Below are 21,351 nucleotides of genomic sequence, written 5' to 3' on the forward strand. Positions count from 1 at the left end.
TGGGCTTGCACTTCCTTCTGAAAAGCTAGCTTTGGGGGAGTGTACACAGAGTGAGGGATTATCCCAGTGCAGTGGAGAGTCCCCAGTTCTGCTGTTTCCAGGCATGACACAGACTGTGTTTGCATGTGCCTTGCTTCTGTGAAGCTCACTTTAAATGATACTGAAGTTCTGTCTCTGCCTGTTGTTTCTAGCCCTCTGTTTTCTGTCTTTGGTTTAAACCCCAAGGGCCCAGAGGCTTTCTCCGATGCCTGGTTCTGTGTGCCTTGAGTTCCTTCATGTTTGGTTGGCATGTCCATGAAAAAGCCATACTCTTTGCGATTCTCCCAATGAGGTAAGCAAAGAGCTCAGTGTTGGCATGTTTCCCACTATCTTACTGCCTAATGATTGTGCTGCCCTCGACAGGCCCATGCTAGTGGATAGACCAGGGCTGATTGGCTATTTAGACCTGTGAGGGTCCTCAGATATGCAGAAATCCATGTGTTGGTCCTATATTGTTGATGATTAAACACTGTAGTGGGTCTGAGTGTTGGCTAGGAGTGTGGCCTTGGAAAGCTAGCATCCTTAGCATCAACACATCAGTAAAAATAAAGCTGTGGGGTCACCTGTTCCATGTTAGTCCAAGGACTGAGGGTCACAAAATGGCTCCATATGTGTCCACTTCAGACTTTCCAGAGCTGTTTGATTGTTCCTTTCTTGTCTTAATCATTTGCACACCTTACTTTGCACTGCTCAGATCCTTTAGGGTAATAAACTGGTGTAATTCCATCTTAGAATCTGCAGAAACCAGGGCCCAGAGAGCTGTGACTTACAGAGTTACACAGCTAAGCTTGTTTTGGTGGCACACACCTGTATCCCTTAGTACTAAGGAGGCTGAGGCAAGAGGACCATGACTCCAAGGCCACCTGGTATATACCAAGACACTGCCTTAGAGAGTAAGTCACAGTTAGGACTTCAGTGGGATTATGCTGTGGAGTCCTGTGAGCTTCTTCCTGTAAATGGAGCAGTGACCACTTGACACCTCATTAAATCCAGCACACAGATGGGAATGCAATCTGCCCTTTTCTGGGTTTGAGGTGTTTTTTCAAATCATGAGAAAGCATTTAAACTATGATCAGTATGTTTTCTTTGGAACCATAGAACTTCTAGATTGCCAAATGGAGCACACTCCAGTCTGAACTCATCCTGCAGGGCCAGGGATTGAACTACAGCTAAAAGGTTGGCTGTAGGTTTGGAGGTGACTGCTTAAGTACAATTTCCTGTCTGTCTCCACTGAGCAGTTTCCAGTCCTCATTACTCAGCAGAGCAAAGTTCTCCCTCCCTCCCTCCCACCCTCTGTCTCTGTCTGTCTCTGTCTCTGTCTGTCTCTGTCTCTGTCTGTCTCTGTCTCTCTGTCTCTCTGTCTCTCTCTCTCTCTCTCTGTCTCTCTCTCTCTCTCTCTCTCTCTGTCTCTCTCTCCCTCTCTGTCTCTCTGTCTCTCTCTCTGTGTCTGTGTCTGTCTGTCTGTCTGTCTGTCTGTCTCTCTCTCTCTCTCTCTCTCTCTCTCTCTCTCTCTCTCTCTCTCTCTCTCTTTCTCTCTCTCTGTGGAGGATGTCTGTCTCATTCCCCTATTCTCTTTGAAGTGTTTTATTGATTGCTTTAAAAATGACACCCGGGGCCTGGAGAGATGGCTCAGCACTTAATAGCACTGGCTGCTCTTCCCAGCTCAGTTCCCAGCACCCATTTGGCACTTATAACTCTGGTTCCAGGGGCTTGATGCCTTCTTCCACGGGCACCAAGCACACGTGCACATAGTACATAAACATACATGCAGACAAAGCATACATGCGGACAAAACATACATATAAGGTAAGCAAACCTTTGGGTGATAAAACCTTTAAAACAAACACACATAGTTCTCATTTGAATTGGACTTACAACAAAACCAGTATTTATTTCACAGGGGGCTTATCAATATTCATTTTATAAAGAGATTAAAAGTATTTACTTTAGCCAGTCCTAAGAATAATAACAGACATATTTACTTAAGCTCTTTGCAGTCACATTCAGTTTTGTTAAGGAATTATTGTAAGAATTTTTATTTTTAGCCTTTTGTCTGTGGAAAAAGCAGGAGATGCGACAATTTTTCTGATTCTGACCACAACAGGACATTACTCCCTCTTCCCTCTGCTCTTCACTGCAGCAGGTAAGCAGCTTCTGCTTAGGAAGATGCCTTTTCTCACTGTGCCCTTTCCGTTCAGGCTTAAAGCCAGTGAGCTCTAACTTAAACAACTGGAAGTCTTCTGAAGGAAGAGACTTGTTCTTTCTCTTAAATATAAACTCTGGTTTACCCCTAGTTTTGAGTATATTTAGATGCCTCAGAAATGGTTAGCCGGGCTGTGCGGTGGTGGCTTATGCCTTTAATCCCAGCACTCAGGAGTTAGAGGCAGGTGGACCTCTGTGAGTTCAGAGCTAGCCTGGTCTACATAGAGAGTTCTGTGCCAGCTGAAGTTACATAAACAGATCCTGTCTAAAAAAAAGAAAGAAAGGGGGCTGGAGAGATGGCTCAGAGGTTAAGAGCACTGTCTGCTCTTCCAGAGGTCCTGAGTTCAATTCCCAGCAACCACATGGTAGCTCACAACCATCTATAATGAGATTGCCTTTTTGTGGTGTTCAAGCATACACTCAGGCAGAACATTGTATATATAATAAATAAATCTTTAAAAAGGAAGAAAGAAAAGAATATTAGCAGTGTCCATGTGCTATTTTGTCATCTGTATTTTTTTCTTTTAACAGAACTTCCCATTAAAATCTTACTCATGTTGCTATTCACCGTTTATAGTATTTCCTCACTGAAAACACTATTCAGGTAATTTTAGGAGTACATTTAATGTTATATTCTCTTTTGTGAGATGTTTGCTCTTAAGTAGTCAAAGGGGACTTCAAACATGTCTTTAAGTTGGGGCTGGGGTGATGGTCCGGATGGTAAAGCCTTCTGTGTAGGCAAGAAGACTAGAGCTCAGACCCCTAGGAACCCACTCTGAAAGCAGTCCCAGCACTCTGTGTGTGTGTGTGTGTGTGTGTGTGTGTATGACTGTGTATGTGTGTGTGTCTGTCTGTGTGTGTGTCTGTCTGTGTGTGTGTCTGTGTGTCTGTGTCTGTGTGTATGTCTGGGTCTGGGTATGTCTGGGTCTGGGTGTGTATGTCTGGGTCTGGGTGTATGTCTGGGTCTGGGTCTGTCTGAGTATATATGTGTGTCTGTGTGTATGTATGTCTGTTAGTGTGTGTTCCAGTCTAAAAAGATAATGTCAAGGCCTGGAGCAGTTAAGAGCACAGGCTGTTCTTCTAAGGAACCCATGTATGGTTCTTGGCACCCACAAGACTCAGAACTATCTATAACTCTAGTCTCGGGGGTCCAACACCTGTTTTTCTGGCCTCTGTTGGCACCAGGCAGCTATGAAGGCAAAGCCCTCATACACATAAAATGAATTTTTTTAAAAGGTAGAAAAGCAATTACAAAGACACCTGACTTCAACCTGTGGCCTCTAGAGATGTGTACATATGGCATATGCACAGATTTGCACACATACAGTTATAGCAGTATTATAACTAATACAAATACTTGATAAGTAGAGGGAGGAATTCCCCTAACCCTGACCTTCTTACATGACAGCCTAAATTGTATCCTTAATTCCTGGGGCAGGGGTGGGGGGAGTACAGGCCTTTAATCCCCCTACTCAGGAGGCAGAGGCGAGCAGATCTCTTAGTTCAAAGCCAGTCTGGTCTACAGAGAGAGTTCCACGACAGCCAGGGCTACACCGAAAGACCTTGTCTCAGAAAAAAAGATAAAGAAAAGAAACTGGACATAAAATCAAATGTTGTTTGATTCTGGGGCAGACAAATGCATAGACCAGAGGTTGGAGGGGAGCATTCCTGTAGCTCTGCCAGGATCATGTTTTGACAGCGGTTAGTAATAGGCACTCATGAGCAGTGTACATAAGGCCACTGGAGTGAATAATTCAAAGGTTACTGAAATAGCAAAGTCTGTGTGACTTACATAAACATGTTTTAGAATCCCTGGTTCCATGTATGTTCTTATTCTGTTGTCGCAGTGCCCAGCCACTGTCTGTCTTCTAAATCAGGACTAATTTTATCTGAGCAGCAGAGGTAAATGTGGCAGATTAAGTTGTTGAGATAATGGAGTGGCATAGCATTAATGTCTTTTTACATGGGAAACTTAAACAGTCTTTTGACTTCAGCCTTGGCTGTCACACAGTGAGAGATTATAGGTGGAAAAATATTAGCTGTGGATGTTTGCTAAACCAGGGTGCGACTCATCTAAAATCAGACTTCTCTCCTTCAGAAAAGAAAAACCTCTCTTTAACTGGATGGAAACTGTCTACCTCCTTGGCCTGGGGCCTCTGGAAGTCTGCTGTGAATTCCTCTTCCCTTTGACCTCCTGGAAGCTGAAGTTTCCCTTCATCCCTCTGCTGCTGACCTCAGTGTATTGTGCAGTGGGCATCACATACGCCTGGACCAGGCTGTATGTCTCAGTGTTGACTGGCTGTCTTGTCAGCAAGACAAAGAAGCAATGACTAAAGAAATGTTTGGGTGAAAGCCAAGCAGTTACTTCATGGGATATTAATCAGAACTTGAAGAAAGCTGCCGGTGGCAGGATCTATTTATTCAGTAGATCTGTTTAAGGACCATTCTTCCACACTTGGCCTTGCCCTGCCTAGCAACCGGATTGTTTCCATGGTGAGAAGCCACTCACCCTCTCACTTTCCTCTCTTAGAACAGGCTGCGATCACTGAGGCCGCTGTGCCCACTGAAAGTGCCCGGGAGCTGCCTAGAAGCAACATCTCTAGCTGTTACTAACCATTGTTCGGATGTAATGCAAATCAGATCCCGCACCTAAGGAAATACAAATAAAATGTCATTTTGTACTTATGCATAAAATACCAACATGCTTTGGGTCATTACCAGCCCTTAATAGCTTCCTGCTGACATGCACATGGACCGATGGTGTATTGTCTCTGTTCTGTACACCTTGTTCCAGGAGAATGGGCGTCACTAATATGATACAGTGATAACACTCAACAAGCCAGATATGTCTGATGTACTGCTTTCCCAAGCCACTGAGACTCAGACCACATTAAGAGCCCTGCGGTTTGCATAAGACTATAATGTAACCTTTCCTCTCCTGAACACTCTGAAGTGGTTTTAGTTCCTCCATTTAACTTTTTTAGGATTTATCTATTTTTATATTATGTGTATGTGTGCTTGCATGTATGTGTGTGCACCACAGGTGTGTTTGGTGTCTGAATACCAGGAGAGGGTGTTGGATCCCCTAGAATTGGACTTACAGGTGCTGTGAGCCACATGTCTAGAAGCTGGGAGCCAAATTCTGGTCCTCTATAAGAGCAGCCATTGTATTTAACCAATGAGCTGTCTCTCCAATCCCTTTTCTTTTTTTTCTTGAGACTACCTTATAAACATTTTTTATCTAGGTCCTCAGTTTTCCTACCATATATGTACTGCACATTCAAAATCAGCCAACATTAGCTGTCACCACAGCCTTTATACATTATAGTTACCCATTATCCCCTACAGAACTAAGAAAGTCCAAAGTCAATGTCATCTTAGGGTGCTGATCCAGTCATAGACATGGGGACTGGACCAAAGGGAAAGGAATGCACACCTAGCTTCAGCCATCCGCTTTATACCCTGTGTTCAGTCCCAGCATAAGTAATAGTCTCCCTGCGCCCCCTACTCCCCCCCCCCCCCCCCGTGTGTGTACATTGTAAATAGTAAACCTAGCACAGCATGGTGATTAAAGAGTAGGGGCCTGGGAGTTATACAGCCTGCTTGGAGATCAAGCGCTTTTTTTTTCTTCTTTATTTTGTGTGTTTATGTGGCGGTATGTGTATGCACTGGCGCCTACCTGTGGAAGTCTGGGATAACAGGGGAGTCGGTTCTGTCCTTTCTCCATGTGGGTATCAGGACTGAACTCCAGTTACTTGGTGGCAAGCACATTAGCCCACTGAGCCATCTCACAAATTATTTAACCATTTTTTTATCATAGCGTCTTTATTTCTAAAATGAAAGATAGCCTGAAATTTTTGGAGGGTAAGGAGGGTTCAGACACTCGCTGTAGTCCTGGCTGGCCTGGAACTCAGTACATAGACCAGGCTAGCCTTGAGTTCACAGACGCCTGCCTGCTTCTGCTTCCTGAGTGGTGGCATCATAGCTGTTTGCCGCCACTCCTGGCCCAGCCTGAAACGTAAGTGTCCATTGCTTAACAACTGCTGTTTATCTGCGTCCACTAACCCTCTGCCTTTCCATCCTACATGTGCTCCTACTGTGCCAGGGGTCTGCCACCGTGAATGTGTTTATCTGTTTTCCTCAAAGTACACAGGGAAGTCTAGATTTTTGGCACAAATTCCAACAGTTAAGTAGAAGTGAGAGGATCAGGAGATAAAGGGCATCCACGGCTACAGAAGAAGGTTGAAACCACCTTGGCTAGGCTACGGGCGTGGTGGTGCAGGCCTTTAATCCCAGCACTCGGGAGGCAGAGGCAGGTGGTTCCCTGTGAGTTCAAGGCCAGGACAGCCAAGGCTACACAGAGAAACCCTGTCTCAGAAAAGAAGAAGAAAGAAGGAGAAGAAAAGAAGAAGAAGAAGAAGAAGAAGAAGAAGAAGAAGAAGAAGAAGAAGAAGAAGAAGCAGTAGCAGCAGCTCAGTGGGTAAAAGTACAAAAAGGCAAGTGAGTCTTAGTGAGTTCAGAACCATAAAAAGGAGTAAAAAGGAGTTGGGGGGAGGGGGGCAATGTCTCTAGAGAGAGGGTTTAAGAGTGTGTGCTGCTCCTCCAGAGGACCTGACTCCATTTCTCAGCACTCAGGTTAGGTGACTCACACCCACCTGTAACTAACTCCAGCTCCAGAGGATCTGATGCGCTCTTGGGGCCTCAGTACATGCATTCACATGCACATACTCCCCCCCCACACACACACACAAACCACACAAAAGCTCAAACACACACAATTTACTAAGTAATTTAAAATGATTTATAGCTAGGTGTGGTGGCACATAAGTCAGGAAAGTCAATAGTTCAAAGTCAGCCACAACTACATAGCAAGTTTGGGGCCATCCTAGGAAACGTTAAAATGTGTCTCTGTTGGGGGATGGTCTGAGGTATTTTGATGCTAATTACTGCTTGCTGTCTGACCCACCTTTTGCTTAATAAAAAGCCCCCCACCTGGACAGGGCAGGAGATGGGTGGGGCTAGGAGAGAGAGAAAAATTCTGGAAAGAAAAAAGACTGCTAGGAGGAGAGAAGGAGACCTGAAGTGAAGAGAGGAAGGCCGCCATGGGTTAGCTGGAGGAGAAGCACATGGCCTGCGGCGTGGACGGAGAATCCGGCCCGGATGAAGAGCATTAGCAAGTATTTGGGATTATGGATGGGAGGTAGCTTGATAGGAGTTATTAGAAGCAGATGGCATGGGATTGAGGCAGGGATCCCAAGCCTGAGGCCCCACTATGGGAAGTAGTTTAGAGGACTGATATCTGCCCTACCCCAGGTTAACTAAGACTATTTTAAAATATAGTGTCTGTGTCTTGATTGATTGCTAGCTGGGCCTACAGATAATACATGTAATTTTTAAAACAATTTTTAAAAACTGATGAAAATAACACACAAAGAAAAGACAACCTGAGCTCATACAGATTTTACACCCAGTTTATGCAGGGCTGGGGTTTGAACTTAGGGCCTTATGCATGCTAGGCACGCACTCTACCACCTGAGATACAGCTCCATCCAGCCTTGCTCTGTCCCTGAACAGACTTCCCAGGCACACTGTAGGCTTACAGATGGAAAGGGAGTACCAGGAGACTGGGTGATAGAGGTCCTTACTTGTACATACAAGGGGAATGGACTTCAGGTGTGGTGCATTAAGCATTTTAACAGTATTGCGTGTGAGCACGGATGCACCAACTCTCATCTCGGTGCTTAAGAGTCCATATGGGTGTAGAAGATCCCAGGTCAATTCCCAGCACCTGTATCAGGTCACTCATAAACTACTTATGACTATTCCAGCTCCGGTAATCCAGTGCCCTCTTCTGACCCCCAAGGGCACTTACACACACACACACACACACACACACACACATAATAATAATAATAATAATAATAATAATAATAATAATAATAATAATAATAATAATAAATGCTTTTGTAAGAAAGAGTTACATGTACTTTTCTTTCATGTAGACTGGTCAGTTATGCCAAATTCCTTGGTGCCATCCAGGAAGAGAAATAAAGCATAAATGACATAAAGACATAAATGGGCCTTTTTCTTTCTCTTCCATCTAACTAGCTATCCTTGCCTGGGATGAGGCTGTCAATCCTCTGCTCATTTGTCACAAGATCTCCATATATGTTGTTCAAGGTGACCCTTCTTTGTTACTGTTTCTAAGACAAGATCTCCCACTGCCCAGGCTGACCTTGAACTCCTTATGTAGCTGAGAATACTCTTGAACTCCTAAGCACCCTGCTTCTACCTCTCAAGTGCTAAGATGACAAACGTGTGTCAGCAGGTAAATTTCTTTGTATTTTTTCAAATCAGCCAGGTGAGATGATCCAGTGTTTATAGGCACATGTCACCAAGCTTGACAACCTTCATTTGATCCCCAGAACCCACAGTCAAAGAAGAGAACAAACTCCCAAAAACTTCCCTTTGTCCACCACAAGATTCCATGGCACATGTGCATATACGCATGTTGTTTAAAAAAAAACATGTTCTAAGTCTCAGATTGAGGCCTAGAGGAGAGTAGGAGTGGTGTGCTAAGGATGAGTGGGTGAGCTGCCATTACAGAGCCCCTTGCACACAGCTGAGACGCTGAGCCTTCGTGTGTTCAGTGCAAAAATATGTGTGATAGTATAAATGTGTGTTTATAGTTTTAACTATCCAGAATTCTCTCTGGAGAATATTTTTGGTGGATTTAATTCTTTATATATAATTGTAAAACAAATCCTGTGGCAAAAAGCAAAACAACCACAAGAGGTCATTCTGCAAGCTGGGTGTGCTGATACACACCTGTGATTCCAGGGTGTGGGAGACAGAAACAGGAGGTCACGAGTTCACAGCCGGTCAGAGCTACATGGTGTATTTGAGGCCAGCTTGGCTTTATTTTTGTTGTGTGTCTATGTGCATCTTTGTGTGTATATGGCCGCAGAAGGCATATGACCCTCTGGAGCTGGAGTTTCTGGCAGCTAAAAGCCAACCAATGCGGGTGCTGGTCATCTAGAAGGTCAGAAAGCACTCTTAACTCTTAGGCATTGCTCCAGCCTTCTAGACTCTACCTTAAAAAAGAAACGCAGAAAGGATAGTTCATGTTATTTTTCTTTTTGTTCCATTTGCTTTGTGCTTTGTTGAGCTGAGGCTGGAACTCAGGGCTTAGTTCATACTAGGCAAGCCCTGTATCACTGTATCCCCAGCCCTGGTGTTGTGTTGTGTTGTGTTGTGTTGTGTTTGAGACAGGGTCTCACTCTGTAGCCAAAGCTGACCTCAACTCCTGTTTTCTTAGCCCCCAAGTGTTGGAATGACAGGTGTGAGCCAACACACCCTGCAGTGTTATACTATTCTATAGGACAGATTAGGAGATGTATAGTTACTGGGCCATAAGGTATGAACTTTCACATCTTTTGGTGCGTTCCAGGAAAAAGTCTAACATATGCTTTCTTAAATAATTTTTATTTGAAAAAATCTTTCTTAACATATGTCAGTTTGGGCGTGCTTTCTCTGGGCATGAAGCGTCCTCTTAGTGGGGTGGAGGTGAGCAGAGTGGTACAGGGCTATCATCCCAGCACTTGGGGTAGAGGCAGGAGGCTTACCATTAGTTTGAAGCTTACCTGGTCCAAACAGCAAATTTCAGGCCAGTTAGTGCTACACAGAGACATGGAAAGACCCTATCTTGAAAAATAAAAATAAACTCAACTACTTGCCTCATGCATAATAAGCAACACAGCCAGCCCCCAGCCTTTGTTAACTAGAAGGTAGAGGTGATCAGTAGAGCCATGGAAAGGGGTCTCACTCTTTTACTGGGGGAGGGGGGTGACACCCTAATAGGAGACCCTAGTCCTGGTTCTTTTAAATCCTATTCCTCCTTACCTTAATTAGCTAGCAAGCTCTGTGGGACCAAATGAAAAACTCTAAGCAAATCTCAAAAAGGAATAAATATCTTCCAGTTCAAACCATTATTGAACACACAGGAGAAAGAAAACCATTTAAACTTGCTAATTCTAGAGCCAGGCATGGTGGCACATGGCTTTAAAAAAAGATTTAAGGGAGCCGGGCACAGTGTTGCGCACTTGTAATCCCAGCACGCAGGAGGCAGAGGCAGGCAGATCACTGTGAGTTTGAGGCCAGCCTGGTCTACAAAATGAGTCTAGGTCAGCCAAGGCTACACAAAGAAACCCTGTCTCGACAAACCAAATAAGTTAATTAATTAATTAATTTAGATATACTTGCTAATTCTAGGACTGTGGCAAGGGTTAGGTAGACTCCCAGACCCTACAAAACTCTCCCTTTGTCTTCCTCTCATCCATGGTCTGCTCATTGCTGATGTAACTGTATTGCTTTTATGTATTGTTTATCTATTTTTTATTTAGGCAGGGACTCTGAAGTCCTGCACCCTGTACATCCTGTACCCAAGGATGACCTTCCTGCGGGCCAACTGCTATGCTTATAAAAGATTTGCTCACACACTCCAACGCTTTTATCTATGTGTCTTACAAATCGTTCTTAAAGAGTACAAAAATGTAGGGCTATCCCCACACTTCGCTCTGCGCTGGTATTTAGCGCTCAGGTCTTTGATGCATAGCCATTTGTGTTGACCTGTGGTTTAGTGAGCATTCTGGGTTAAATGCTAAAAGTCACAAAGAGACGGACAAAAGACGAAGGCATTTTAGCTCAGTCTCAGGAAGGGCTTTGGAAAGGGAGCTGCTCAAATATGGAAATGTCCTTTATTCTAGGTTGGTGAGCAGAGAGAGAGACTGGACAACGGCTTGACAGAGCGTTATAGATTCCTTCTCTGGCTCCGTACTCCTACAGGGAACACTCCCCTCAGTCACATAGACCTAAAGGCCCGGAGGGAACCATTTTAGCAGACTATCACCAGAACTGGATCTCAAGAATAGGTTAAAGATCTGCTCCTTCTCTGAACACTCTATTGCTGACAGTACCTTAACTTTAGGCTTGGGGAGTCGGGCGTGCAACTGCAAATGAAAGGCCGGAACCCCAGAAAGCTAGCTTTTATGGGCTTTCAATAAAAGAACTATCACAACCACTTGTGAGTGTTGATTGTTGGTTGCAAAGATAACCTTTTCTGAAGAGCCATGGGGCGGAGGCGGGGGTGGGGGTGGGGGCAGGTGAGTAAGACAATTTCGTATGCGAGAACTGGGCTAAATAAATAACAATGTCTACTAGTTTTTGCCCACTTTGGATCAAACAAACAAGCAAATATCAATGTTTCCTACTTTTTGCCCACTTTGAATCCTTCACTGTACCCCTGGACTGCGTTGGTGCCTGGCCCCCAAACCCTCACTCCGATGTCAGCGCAGGCCTGCACGCATTGTGGGCCACTTAGTAACCCGGAACCTCGCGTGCAGGAGTTCCTACGGTTGCACGCACAGGGAAGCTTTTCGGTGCTGCACCGCCGTACCCTATGCCCTTCAGCCTGGAGCTCGGAGGAGAACCTTAGCTCGGTCGCGGGGTTCGTGGTTTTTCTTAATAGTTGGAATCTTGAGGTGAGACCTCAGGTGGAAACGGCATCAATATGATGGACGGACGGCCGGGCCGCGAGCCCTTAAAATTCCTGCCGGATGAGGCCCGGAGCCTGCCCCCGCCCAGGCTGAACGACCCGCGGCTCGTCTACATCGGCTTCCTGGGCTACTGCTCCGGCCTGCTCGACAACGCGTTGCGGATGAAACCTGTGATGAAAGCAGGTGAGGGCTGCGCGGGGGCCGCCGGGAAGAGGGGCTGCGGTCCTCCCGGCTGCGGTCCTCCCGGCTGCGGTGCTCCCGGCTGCGGTCCGCCCCCGGGATCCGGGCTTTTCTGGGCCTTGCTGCCTAGCTGGGAGCCTCTGGCTTTCCCGGTTCATGCACCCCCTGGAGCTATTCAGAGCTTAGCCACATTAAAGAAAGCCAAGTGCGGCGCAGCAAGGAATTCTGAACCCCACGATCTATGAAGGACCCCAGAGGGCTCCTCACAGTTCCCGCTCTGAAGTTCGTGATAACAGTAGGTCTCTCCCCGCCCCCGCCCAGCCAAAAAAAAAAAAAAAAAAAAAAAAAAGACCTGGGAAAGTATTGTTAGAAGAACGCGGAGCCAAAGAGAGGTTAAAGCAGCTTGCCCACGGTCATATGGCCAGTTAAGGAGAGGAGCTAGGTTTGTGCGTTCAGAACCAGAGCATGTAAGAATGATCTACTGTTAAAATACTGGTTTGATCCCTAAGGTCTGGGGAGGGGACTAATGTGTACAAACTCCAGATGCTACCACTGCTGCCGTTCAGGGAACAACAGTTCGGATAGGAGACTGTCAATAAACTGTCAATATACTCTAGTGTGTCACTGGCTTCCTGTCAGGATTGATTATAGCTGACAACGTAACTGTGCTAAGAACTCTAGAATTCCAAAAACAGACAAACTAACCTTGGATGTCTTTGAACTTTACTGTATTTATTGTTTGTGGGTGGGAATGTGGAGGGCAGCTGACAGCCTAAGGAAATTGCTTCTCACACCGCCACCAATCCAGGGGTTGAACTCCAGTTGTCAGGTTTAGTGGCTGATGTCTTTATCAGTGAACTTAACTTTGAACATCAGGCAAAAGTTACCAAGTTTTCTAGGCGTGAGGGGGGGGGTGCAAGAACTTCTGAAAGCGAGTGCTTTTGGTTACCTACTGTGCAAGATTGGGGTAGTAAGGCTGCAAACATTATGTCAGTGGTGGCAGTTTGTCCCCTGGACTTTTGAGGGTTGAGGGAGTTCACTGGCGAGGGTCAGGTTGTCGGCAATATAAGCCTTCAGTTGGCTGCTAAGGGCCACAGTTACAAGAAAGCTAATGAAATGGTTCCAACCACTAGGAATTATCCCAGCTAATCATCTCTGCCTTAGGCCTGAAGGTCAGCATCTGTGAAATCCTAGGATCATTAGGACTCAAATACTCCTGGAAGCCCATCTCTCTTGGAAATGGTCTTTGTTTGTACCCCCACCCCCTCCTGCATATCACGTTTGCCCAAGCCCGTCACTTTGGCAAGTCATGTGTTCAATCTGCCAGTTTCCTCATCTATCAAATGAGAATAATAGATTTTTGTGTATTTGTTCAGTGAGTTCTATAGATAAGGAGCGTAACACAAAAGGTGCTGAGTGAGAACGAATTTTCTCTGTACCAGACATGGGTATACATACTGAGTATGGGGGAAAGAGCTGACTTCAAGAAGCAAGTCAGCCAGAAATAAAAATAAATGTCTGTTATTGATCTTGGAGTGATAGGCACATGCTTTGATAGAGATGGCATGATAGCGTACTTTGGGAGCGTAAAAGAAGTACAAATTTAGGCTGGGTGCAGTGGTGCACACCTGTATTCCCAGCACTCAGGGAGGCAGAGGCAGGTGGATCTCTGTGAGTTTAAGGCCAGCCTGGTCTACAAATCAAGTCCAGGATAGCCAGGGCTACACAGAGAAACCCTGTCTCAAAAAAAAAAAAAAAAAGAATATATATATATATATATATATATATATATATATATATATATATGAGAAAGAATGTTTCATAGGAAATACAAATTGGTTGAAATGTGGACTCTGTGCCAGCTAGTGGCACCTGATTGTCTCCAGTTCAACTTTTTTTCTAGAAGCTGGAGAAAAGCATACGCTTTGTGTCAGGGACAGTGGTGTACACCTTTAATCCCCACACTAGGGAGGCGGATGCTGTTGGTTCTCTTTTCGTTTGCCTGGTCTACAGCGTGACTAGCCAGCCAAGCTATACAGTAAGACCCTTTCTCCAAAAAGAAAAAGAGGAGCATATGCTTTAGAGTGTGATACTGTCTCTACCCTACTAGTGATTTAATTCCAAGGGAACTTTCTATCTTTGTATGAAATGAAATGAAATGAAATGAAATACTGTTTAGACAGCACTTAGGACTAGGCCTCAGAATTTCTTGTCTGTCCTTGCTGCTTTGGAGATAGCAGTGCTGAAGACTGTTTCCTCTGCAGCGTTTACTGAACACTTCTGTGTTGTTCTAGATCAGTATTCTTAAACCTTTTCCACTCACAGCACACTTCTGCCCAAGAAATGTTTAACCCCCCAGTGTATAGGTTCTTTTTGTTTTTGTTTCCATTTTTTTTTTCTTTTTGAGACAAAAATCTCACTGTGTAGACCAAGCTAGCCTAGAGCTCGGAGGGATTTGCCTGCCTCCCAAGTGCTCACCACCACAGCCGGTGGTATTTTTAAATAGGTATTTAAATCAAACATTACATTACATAAATCATAAAGGAGTTTATTTTAAAAGTTTTGAGTTAGGTGTAACAGTTTTCTGCTCCAGCCTCCCAGAATAATGCATCAACTGGGGACCAAAGGCGTAAGTGGAGGACATGGAGGATGGAGTGCGGCCATGCATGATGCGGTTGATCGGAGAGCGGGGACTGAGGTGAATGCGGGATTTTGGACTGTAGCCTTAGAGAACACTTAGCCTTTACGGCATGTTCTGGCAGTGAAGTAAACGTACACAAGTATCTTTTACGTTTGTGGAAATACTAAATAGGATTTCTTCTTATTCTAGTCCCTGTCATCTGTATTTTAAAAGCTTTGTTGATAACCACTCCAAGTTAGCTGGTAATTAAGTCTAAACATTGGTAATGTATCATATGGGTTTTTTGGGTGTGTTTTTGTGCTTGGTTTTTGAGACAGGGTTTCTCTGTGAACCTTTGACTGTCCTGGACTCACTTTGTAAACCAGGCTGGCCTCAAACTCACAGAGATCCACCTGCCTCTGCCTCTGGAGTGCCGGGATTACAGGTGTGCACACCCATCCATCAGATATTTTCTTTTTTCAAAGATAGTAAATTTACTTGCCCAAAGCCACTCACTTATTTAATAAATATATATTAGGCGCTGTCTGCTGACTGGTAAAGCCACTCACTTATTTAATAAATATATATTAGGTGCTAGCTGCTGACTGGTATAGCCAGATGAATTAGACACTGCTTGCCCTGATGGTAGTGGAGACAGGAACAAATTATGACACAGTTTATAACAGAAATGAATGCACCTTTTGCACTCCACACTTAGGGACCCACTGCAGAGGCGGCCATGTCTGCGCCTGGAATATGGTGATGCAGTCTCTGGCACTGCAGTAGCCGGTGCACAGTGTCTCACAGATGAACGGTTGGGTGGGAGGCAAAGGGTGACCAGGTGAAAGTGGATCCGAGCAGGTGGCTCTGATAAAAGGATGAGCTCCCTGTCGGGGGAGAATCTGGGAGCCAGTGTCTGAGTATGGGAGAGAGGCTCTAAAATGAAAGCATACTCAAGTGTTTGGTGAGCAGTACTGTGTTCGCTGCGGTGGAGAAAGGTGTGGAGAGGAAAGAGCTGACGCGCAGGTCCCAGCCGGGGCTGTGTGAGGTCCTGGCGGGAGGGGCTTCCTTCTATGAGAGAACACTGGCAAGAACACCGCAGTAGTGTGTCTGAGGTGCGACCTCAGAGTGTAATTCTCTCTGCATTCTGACCGATTTCTTGTTCTTGTTGTTGTTTGGGGTTTGTCAATTACAGGTTTGCATCGCCAGCTTCTCTATGTTACTTCCTTTTTCTTTGCTGGATATTATTTTTTAAAACGTCAAGACTATTTGTATGCTGTGAAGGACCGTGACATGTTTGGATATATAAAATTACATCCAGAAGATTTTCCTGAAAAAGGTATTTTATTCTAATTGAAGAATGAAAATCCTGTGTATACTGTCTCGTTGTCCGTGTCTATGGCTCAGGTGCTGGCCGGTTATAGACTAGAACCTCTTGAATCCATGTCTTTTACGAGAACATATCCATTCAGAGTGGTGACACCCTTGCTGCTTAGTCACCTTTTAAGGCCCCACCTAGTAATACCAACGCACTGGGAACTGAGTTCCAGCGTGGAGTATGGGGAGGCCCAGCATTCAACAGGCTTCCGTCAGTGAGATGAACTGTGTTGTCTTTTTTTTTTTCAATGTGGCTTTATTTATCTACTTAAGTTATCATCATTATTTTATGTGTGTGGACTTTTGCCCGTGTGACTGTGTACCATATGTGTGTCTGAGGAGGCCAGAAGAGAATGTTGGATCCCCTGAAACTGGAGTCACAGACTGTTATGAACAGCCGCATAGACGCTGGAAATCAAACCAAGGTCCTCTGGAAGAGCAGCCTGTGTCCCTAACTGCTGAGCTCTCTCCCGACCCTGACCTTTATTTTATTTTATTTTATTTTATTTTACTTTATTATTTATTATGACCACGATGCTCTGACTGCATGTCCACCTGCAGGCCAGAAGAGGGCATCAAATCACATTATAGATGGTTGTGAGCCACCATTTGGTTGGTGGGACTTGAACTCAGGACCTCTGGAAGAGCAGTCAGTGCTCTTAACCAGCTCCTGACTTTTATTTTTTGAATGCTAAGGAATAAGCCAGGGGCCTTATACACACTCAGCAACTGTTCCACTCCTGAGCCACGTCCCTGGCCCAAGAAACCAAATTTTTTAAGTATAACTTTAAAATTAATCCTTTATGATTCTTTCACAGAGAAGAAAACTTATGGTGAAATTCTTGAGCCATTCCACCCAGTGCGTTGAAGTCTTCAAAAGGCTTGCTCCTGTTCACCACAGCCTGAATATTTCTGAATTTTATGGAATATCTTTCTGTGACAGTTGAAGTTTAGGTTAATATGTTAATACCTATAATTAAAATGGTTATTATGAGTATTCTGGTCCTTTCTTGTTCTCTGGTGTGTGTGTGTGTGTGTGTGTGTGTGTGTGTGTGTGTGTGTGTGTGTATACACTGAAGTTTATAGGTGGGTATGAGTGGCCCAATGTGTGTGCTTGGAACTGAATTAAAAGCAGTATACACTCTTAACTGTGGTCTCTCCAGCAAGGCTCCTTAAGAAAAAAAGAATTGAATGTATTTCGGTGGGTGTGGTAGCACACACCTTTGATCCTAGCACTGGGAAGGCAGAAGCAGGTAGATTTATGAGTTTTCGGCCAGCCTGGTCTACATAGCAAGACCAGTAAGCCAGGGCTATATGTTGAAGCGCTGGATGACGTATGGTTTTGGTTTGGAGCTGGGTCTTCTGTAACCAGGTGGCCTTGAACTCCTGCTCCTCATACCTCCACCTCCTAAGTCCACAGGTTTCGGGCGTATACTGCCATATTCATCTTGAACAGAATTTTGCTGTGTAGCTCGGGCTGGCCTCAACCCAGCCATCCTACCTCAGCCTCCCAACTCGAATTCCAGTGTGTGCCACCACTAAGCCTGACTTCTGAACGCTTGGTGGGCATGGTTTTGTGTTGTTTTTTAATTTTAACTTTTCCTTTCTCATACAGTACATCCCAATGACAACTTCTGCTCCTCCCAGCCCCCCCCCCCTGCCCCAACTTCCCCTCTCCCCTAGACCCAGCCCTGCCTCTGTCTACCCCCAGAAAAGACCAGGCCTCCCAGTAGGAGGAAAAGGATCAGAGACACCCCCGCTCCCACTTTCAGGAGTTACTAAGCAACAACCATAGCACATAAGCAGAGGATCCATGCATGCATTGATTGCCGATCAGTCTGTGGGTCCTGCGGAGTTGACTCTATGGGCCATGTTCATGGTATCCTTGCCCCTCTGGGTCCTACAGTTCTTCCTCCCCATCTTCGAATCTTTTTTTTTTTTTTTTAAGAAATTAGCTCATTACACACACATAAATCATTTTAGCCATGCATGGCAATACACATCTTTGTGTGTGTGTCTTACATGAGAGAATGCACTTGTGTGTGCCATGCCACGTGTGGCCCTCAGAGGACACCTTGTAAGTCAGTTTTCTCCTTCCACCAACTGGGACCCAGGCACTGATCAGGGCATCAGGCTTGTCATTGCCGTTACCCACAGAGCCAGCTCCTTGGCCCCCTGTTCACCCATTTTCAAGACAAAGATATTTTGCATTTATTTATTCTGTGTATTATGTGTGCATGTGATTTTAAGACATTTGTTGTTACTTTATTTGGTTGTTTTGCCTGCAAGTGTGTCTGTGCACTGAGTAGGTGTCCCCAGTGGGCAAGAAAGGGTGCTGGGTCCCCATCAACTGGAGTTACAGGGCTTGTGAGCTACTATGTGGGTGCTTAGAATTGAATTCAAGTCCTCTGGAGGGTCAGCCAGTGCTCTTACAAGCCGAGCCATCTCTCCAGCCCTCTCCCTCCAGTTGAAATATCTAGCAGCCACAAGGCCCTGGTTCCATCCAGATAGAGAGAGAGAGAGAAAGAAAGAAAAAGAAAAAAACTAGTATGGTCAGATCTGGCTAATAATGGGGAGGATTGTGTTTTCTGAGGCAAGGTCTCTAGTCCAGGATGGCTTTGAACTCACTATGCAGTTGAAGCTAAGCTTAAACTTCTGCACTTCTGTTATGGGTGTGCAGTACAGCATCCATTTTATGCAGCTTTGGGGACTGAAGCCAGAGCTTCATGCTTGCTGGACAACTCTACCAACTGAGCTATATCTGAAACCCAGTGTTGATAAAGTTTTATTAGAAGGTAACCATGTTCATTTATTTTTGTGTTGTTTGTGGCTGCTTTAATGCTACAACTGCAGACTTAATTAGTTGTGACAATTTTTTGCCTTGTTAAGACTGAGATAGTGTCTGACCCTTAACCAACATTTCTCTGCTCCTTTTCTGGTGCAAAGGAAGGTAGCAAAACAAACCAGATTAGGAAGGGTTTGTGTCATGCAAAGAGATTTAAACTTGATCCCAATAAGTCCTGGGAACTTGCTAGAGGAGTGTTTGGCTTGGTTGGGTTTGGGTTTTTATGAGACTTCATTCCTATGTAGCCCAGCCGACCTTGTACTTTTGATCTCCTGTCTCAGTTTGTCCAAGCACTAGGATTAAGACATACTCTTAGCTCACCAAAAGGTTTTTATTTCACTTTACATTTAGGTGTGTGCATATGCACATGCCAAGGCATATGAGTAGGAGACAGTTTGTGGGAGTTGGTTCTCTCCTTTTGTGAGTTCCAGGGACCCACTACCATCTTGCCAGCCCCCCTTAAATGTTTTGGGGGTTTTGTTTGTTTGATTGTGTGTATCTTTTTGGAGATGGTTTCTCTGTATAGCCTTGGCTATGCTGGACTTGCTTTGTAGACCAGGCTGGCCTCAAACTCACAGAGATCCACCTGCCTCTGCCTCCTGAGTGCTGGGATTACAAGTGCGTAACACTGTGCCCGGCTCCCTTAAATCTTTTTAAGGAGAACAGGTTTGTATTTCTGAGCTCTCTCTGTAACAATACAGAGTGAAGTTTGGGAAGATTCAACAGGATGGATAGTTTGATAAGGTTTTTGCACCTGGATGGATCATGCTAGAAAGATGGCTCAGTAGCTAACCATAGTCTGCCACTAGAAAACGATACCTAGCAAGCCGGAAGTGTTTGTTGAAACAGGGTCTCATTAGGTAGCTTAGAACTCACAGTGATCCACCTGTCTCTGCCTCCAGGGAGACAATTCTTTACAGCTCATCAAATCCAAATGCTGTCCAGACCTTTTTCAGATTATATTTTCAAGGTACGTAAAATTGGTAGGTACTTAATTTCAAATTGGTATATGTAACAAATTGGAATATGACAAATTGTTTCTTGGGAAAAATCAAATTAATTTGGTGGCCATGAGTTCACTTGTGGGAATTATATTAGAGAAAATACATAGAGGAATTTTAATCCAGAACATGGCTGCTCTGGCAAGAGATCACATCCAGAGACCTTGTAGGTCTGTGTGATAAAGCTGGAATATAGACCCAACCTTAATGCCAGAAGACAGGCAAGCAGATCTCTTAGTTCAAGGCCAGCCTGCTATAGAGCAAGTTTCAGGTAAAGAAAAGCTTAGGTCCAAGCATGGTGGCAAATGCCTTTAATCCCAGCACTCAGGAGACAGAGGCATGCGGATCTCTGAGGTCTGCTCAGTGCTGTTCAGACAGTTTGTTGACAGTTGAGAAGCAGTGCATTCATGGAATTCAGAGGCAGTTTTATTGGGACAGGTTGAAGAGAGAACAAGCTAGACACAGGTGAAGATACGACAAACCAGAGAATGAGAAGGAGCCAGAAGGCTAGAACATACTGCCGAAGTTAGTATGAGGCCAGGCAGAGCAATTGAGTCAGCAGCTGAGAAAAGCCAGTTTGAATCAGCTTGGAGAGGAGTTTTGAGCCAGACATCTGAGCTGAACCAACCAGGCAGAGTTCAGTAAGAACTAGAAAGAGTGAGCTTATTCAGCAGTAAGTCTCAGAGGCTGAAAACATTCTAGGCCTAGGTTAGATTGTGGTGGGTAGAAGCTTCCCGGACTAGGCCTAGATTAGTTGAGGGAGGCAGTGAGCCTCAGAGACAACAGTTACATCAGATGAATAAACATTACTTTTACAAAGGTACAGACACACATGTGTGCACAATGAAGAGAGGCAGAACTGGAGACGTGAGGGTGGTGAGCAGCAGCCTGACGTGAGTAGCCTGTGATACCCCCTGAGGCCATGGTGAGGTCCTGGCCCCTGCTGCCACTAAAGGCCATGTCTGTTAGCACCAGGTGGATGCCCCAGGGTCTGAGGGCTATGCAGAGCTGGCCCTGCCCCTCAGTAGTTGCAGCACTCAGGAGAGCATCCCTGAACCTCACTTGGGCAACACAGAGCTGGCCCTGGTGTAGTGGATATGGGAGAGCTGGCCCTGATGGATTGTGGGAAAGCTGTCAGGCTAACCAACTCAGCTACCACCCACACCCAGACCCAGGGCTTTGAGTTGGCCCACCCACCTACGCCATTTATGAACTTCTGGAGTGGGTGAAGGGCTGGCCCTCCAGAACCAAAGCTGCAAGATCTTCACAACAGAGGGCAACAACAGGATGTCCAAGAGGAGTCCCTGTGGGCATCCAGTATTGATAGTGTAGCAGAAACCAGAGGCCTCAAGCCATTTGCAAGCAAAGCTCATTGGGTGAAAGAGTATGTACTTACTGTGTGACACAATATAACTTCCACAGACAGATTTTCTTTGTTTCTTTTGTGGGGGAGGTTGCAAGGGCAGAGGGCAGATATGGAGGGATGGGGAGATAATGTGAAATTCACAAAGAATCAATGAAACTTTAAAAAAA

The 21,351-nt window shown here is 45.1% G+C and overlaps 2 protein-coding genes across 4 annotated transcripts in view; both read left to right on the top strand.

The window, feature by feature from the left end:
* The window catches only part of ALG8 (ALG8 alpha-1,3-glucosyltransferase), a 30,263-nt gene extending 25,341 nt beyond the window's left edge, over window positions 1-4,922 (top strand). For 2 of the 3 annotated variants that reach the window (XM_084772926.1, XM_084772927.1), the window contains 4 exons: window positions 192-331; window positions 2,085-2,182; window positions 2,773-2,845; window positions 4,340-4,922. In XM_084772926.1, coding sequence (XP_084629052.1) covers window positions 192-331; window positions 2,085-2,182; window positions 2,773-2,845; window positions 4,340-4,571 — 543 coding nt within the window. In that variant the 3' untranslated portion in view covers window positions 4,572-4,922. The remainder of the gene's footprint in view (window positions 1-191; window positions 332-2,084; window positions 2,183-2,772; window positions 2,846-4,339) is intronic. The other variant, XM_084772928.1, reaches the window with a different exon arrangement.
* A 6,743-nt stretch (window positions 4,923-11,665) lies between these two features.
* Window positions 11,666-16,969, top strand: LOC311593105 (NADH dehydrogenase [ubiquinone] 1 subunit C2). The gene is made up of 3 exons (XM_084774198.1): window positions 11,666-11,978; window positions 15,791-15,934; window positions 16,791-16,969. Exons 1-3 carry the CDS (start codon window positions 11,810-11,812, stop codon window positions 16,838-16,840), a joined length of 363 nt encoding a protein of 120 aa, XP_084630324.1. The 5' UTR covers window positions 11,666-11,809; the 3' UTR covers window positions 16,841-16,969.
* The last annotated feature ends 4,382 nt before the right edge of the window (window positions 16,970-21,351 follow it).

Source organism: Acomys minous (genome assembly GCF_964271855.1).
Source record: "Acomys minous genome assembly, chromosome: 2".
In the NCBI taxonomy this organism is placed as follows: Eukaryota; Metazoa; Chordata; class Mammalia; order Rodentia; family Muridae; genus Acomys; species Acomys minous.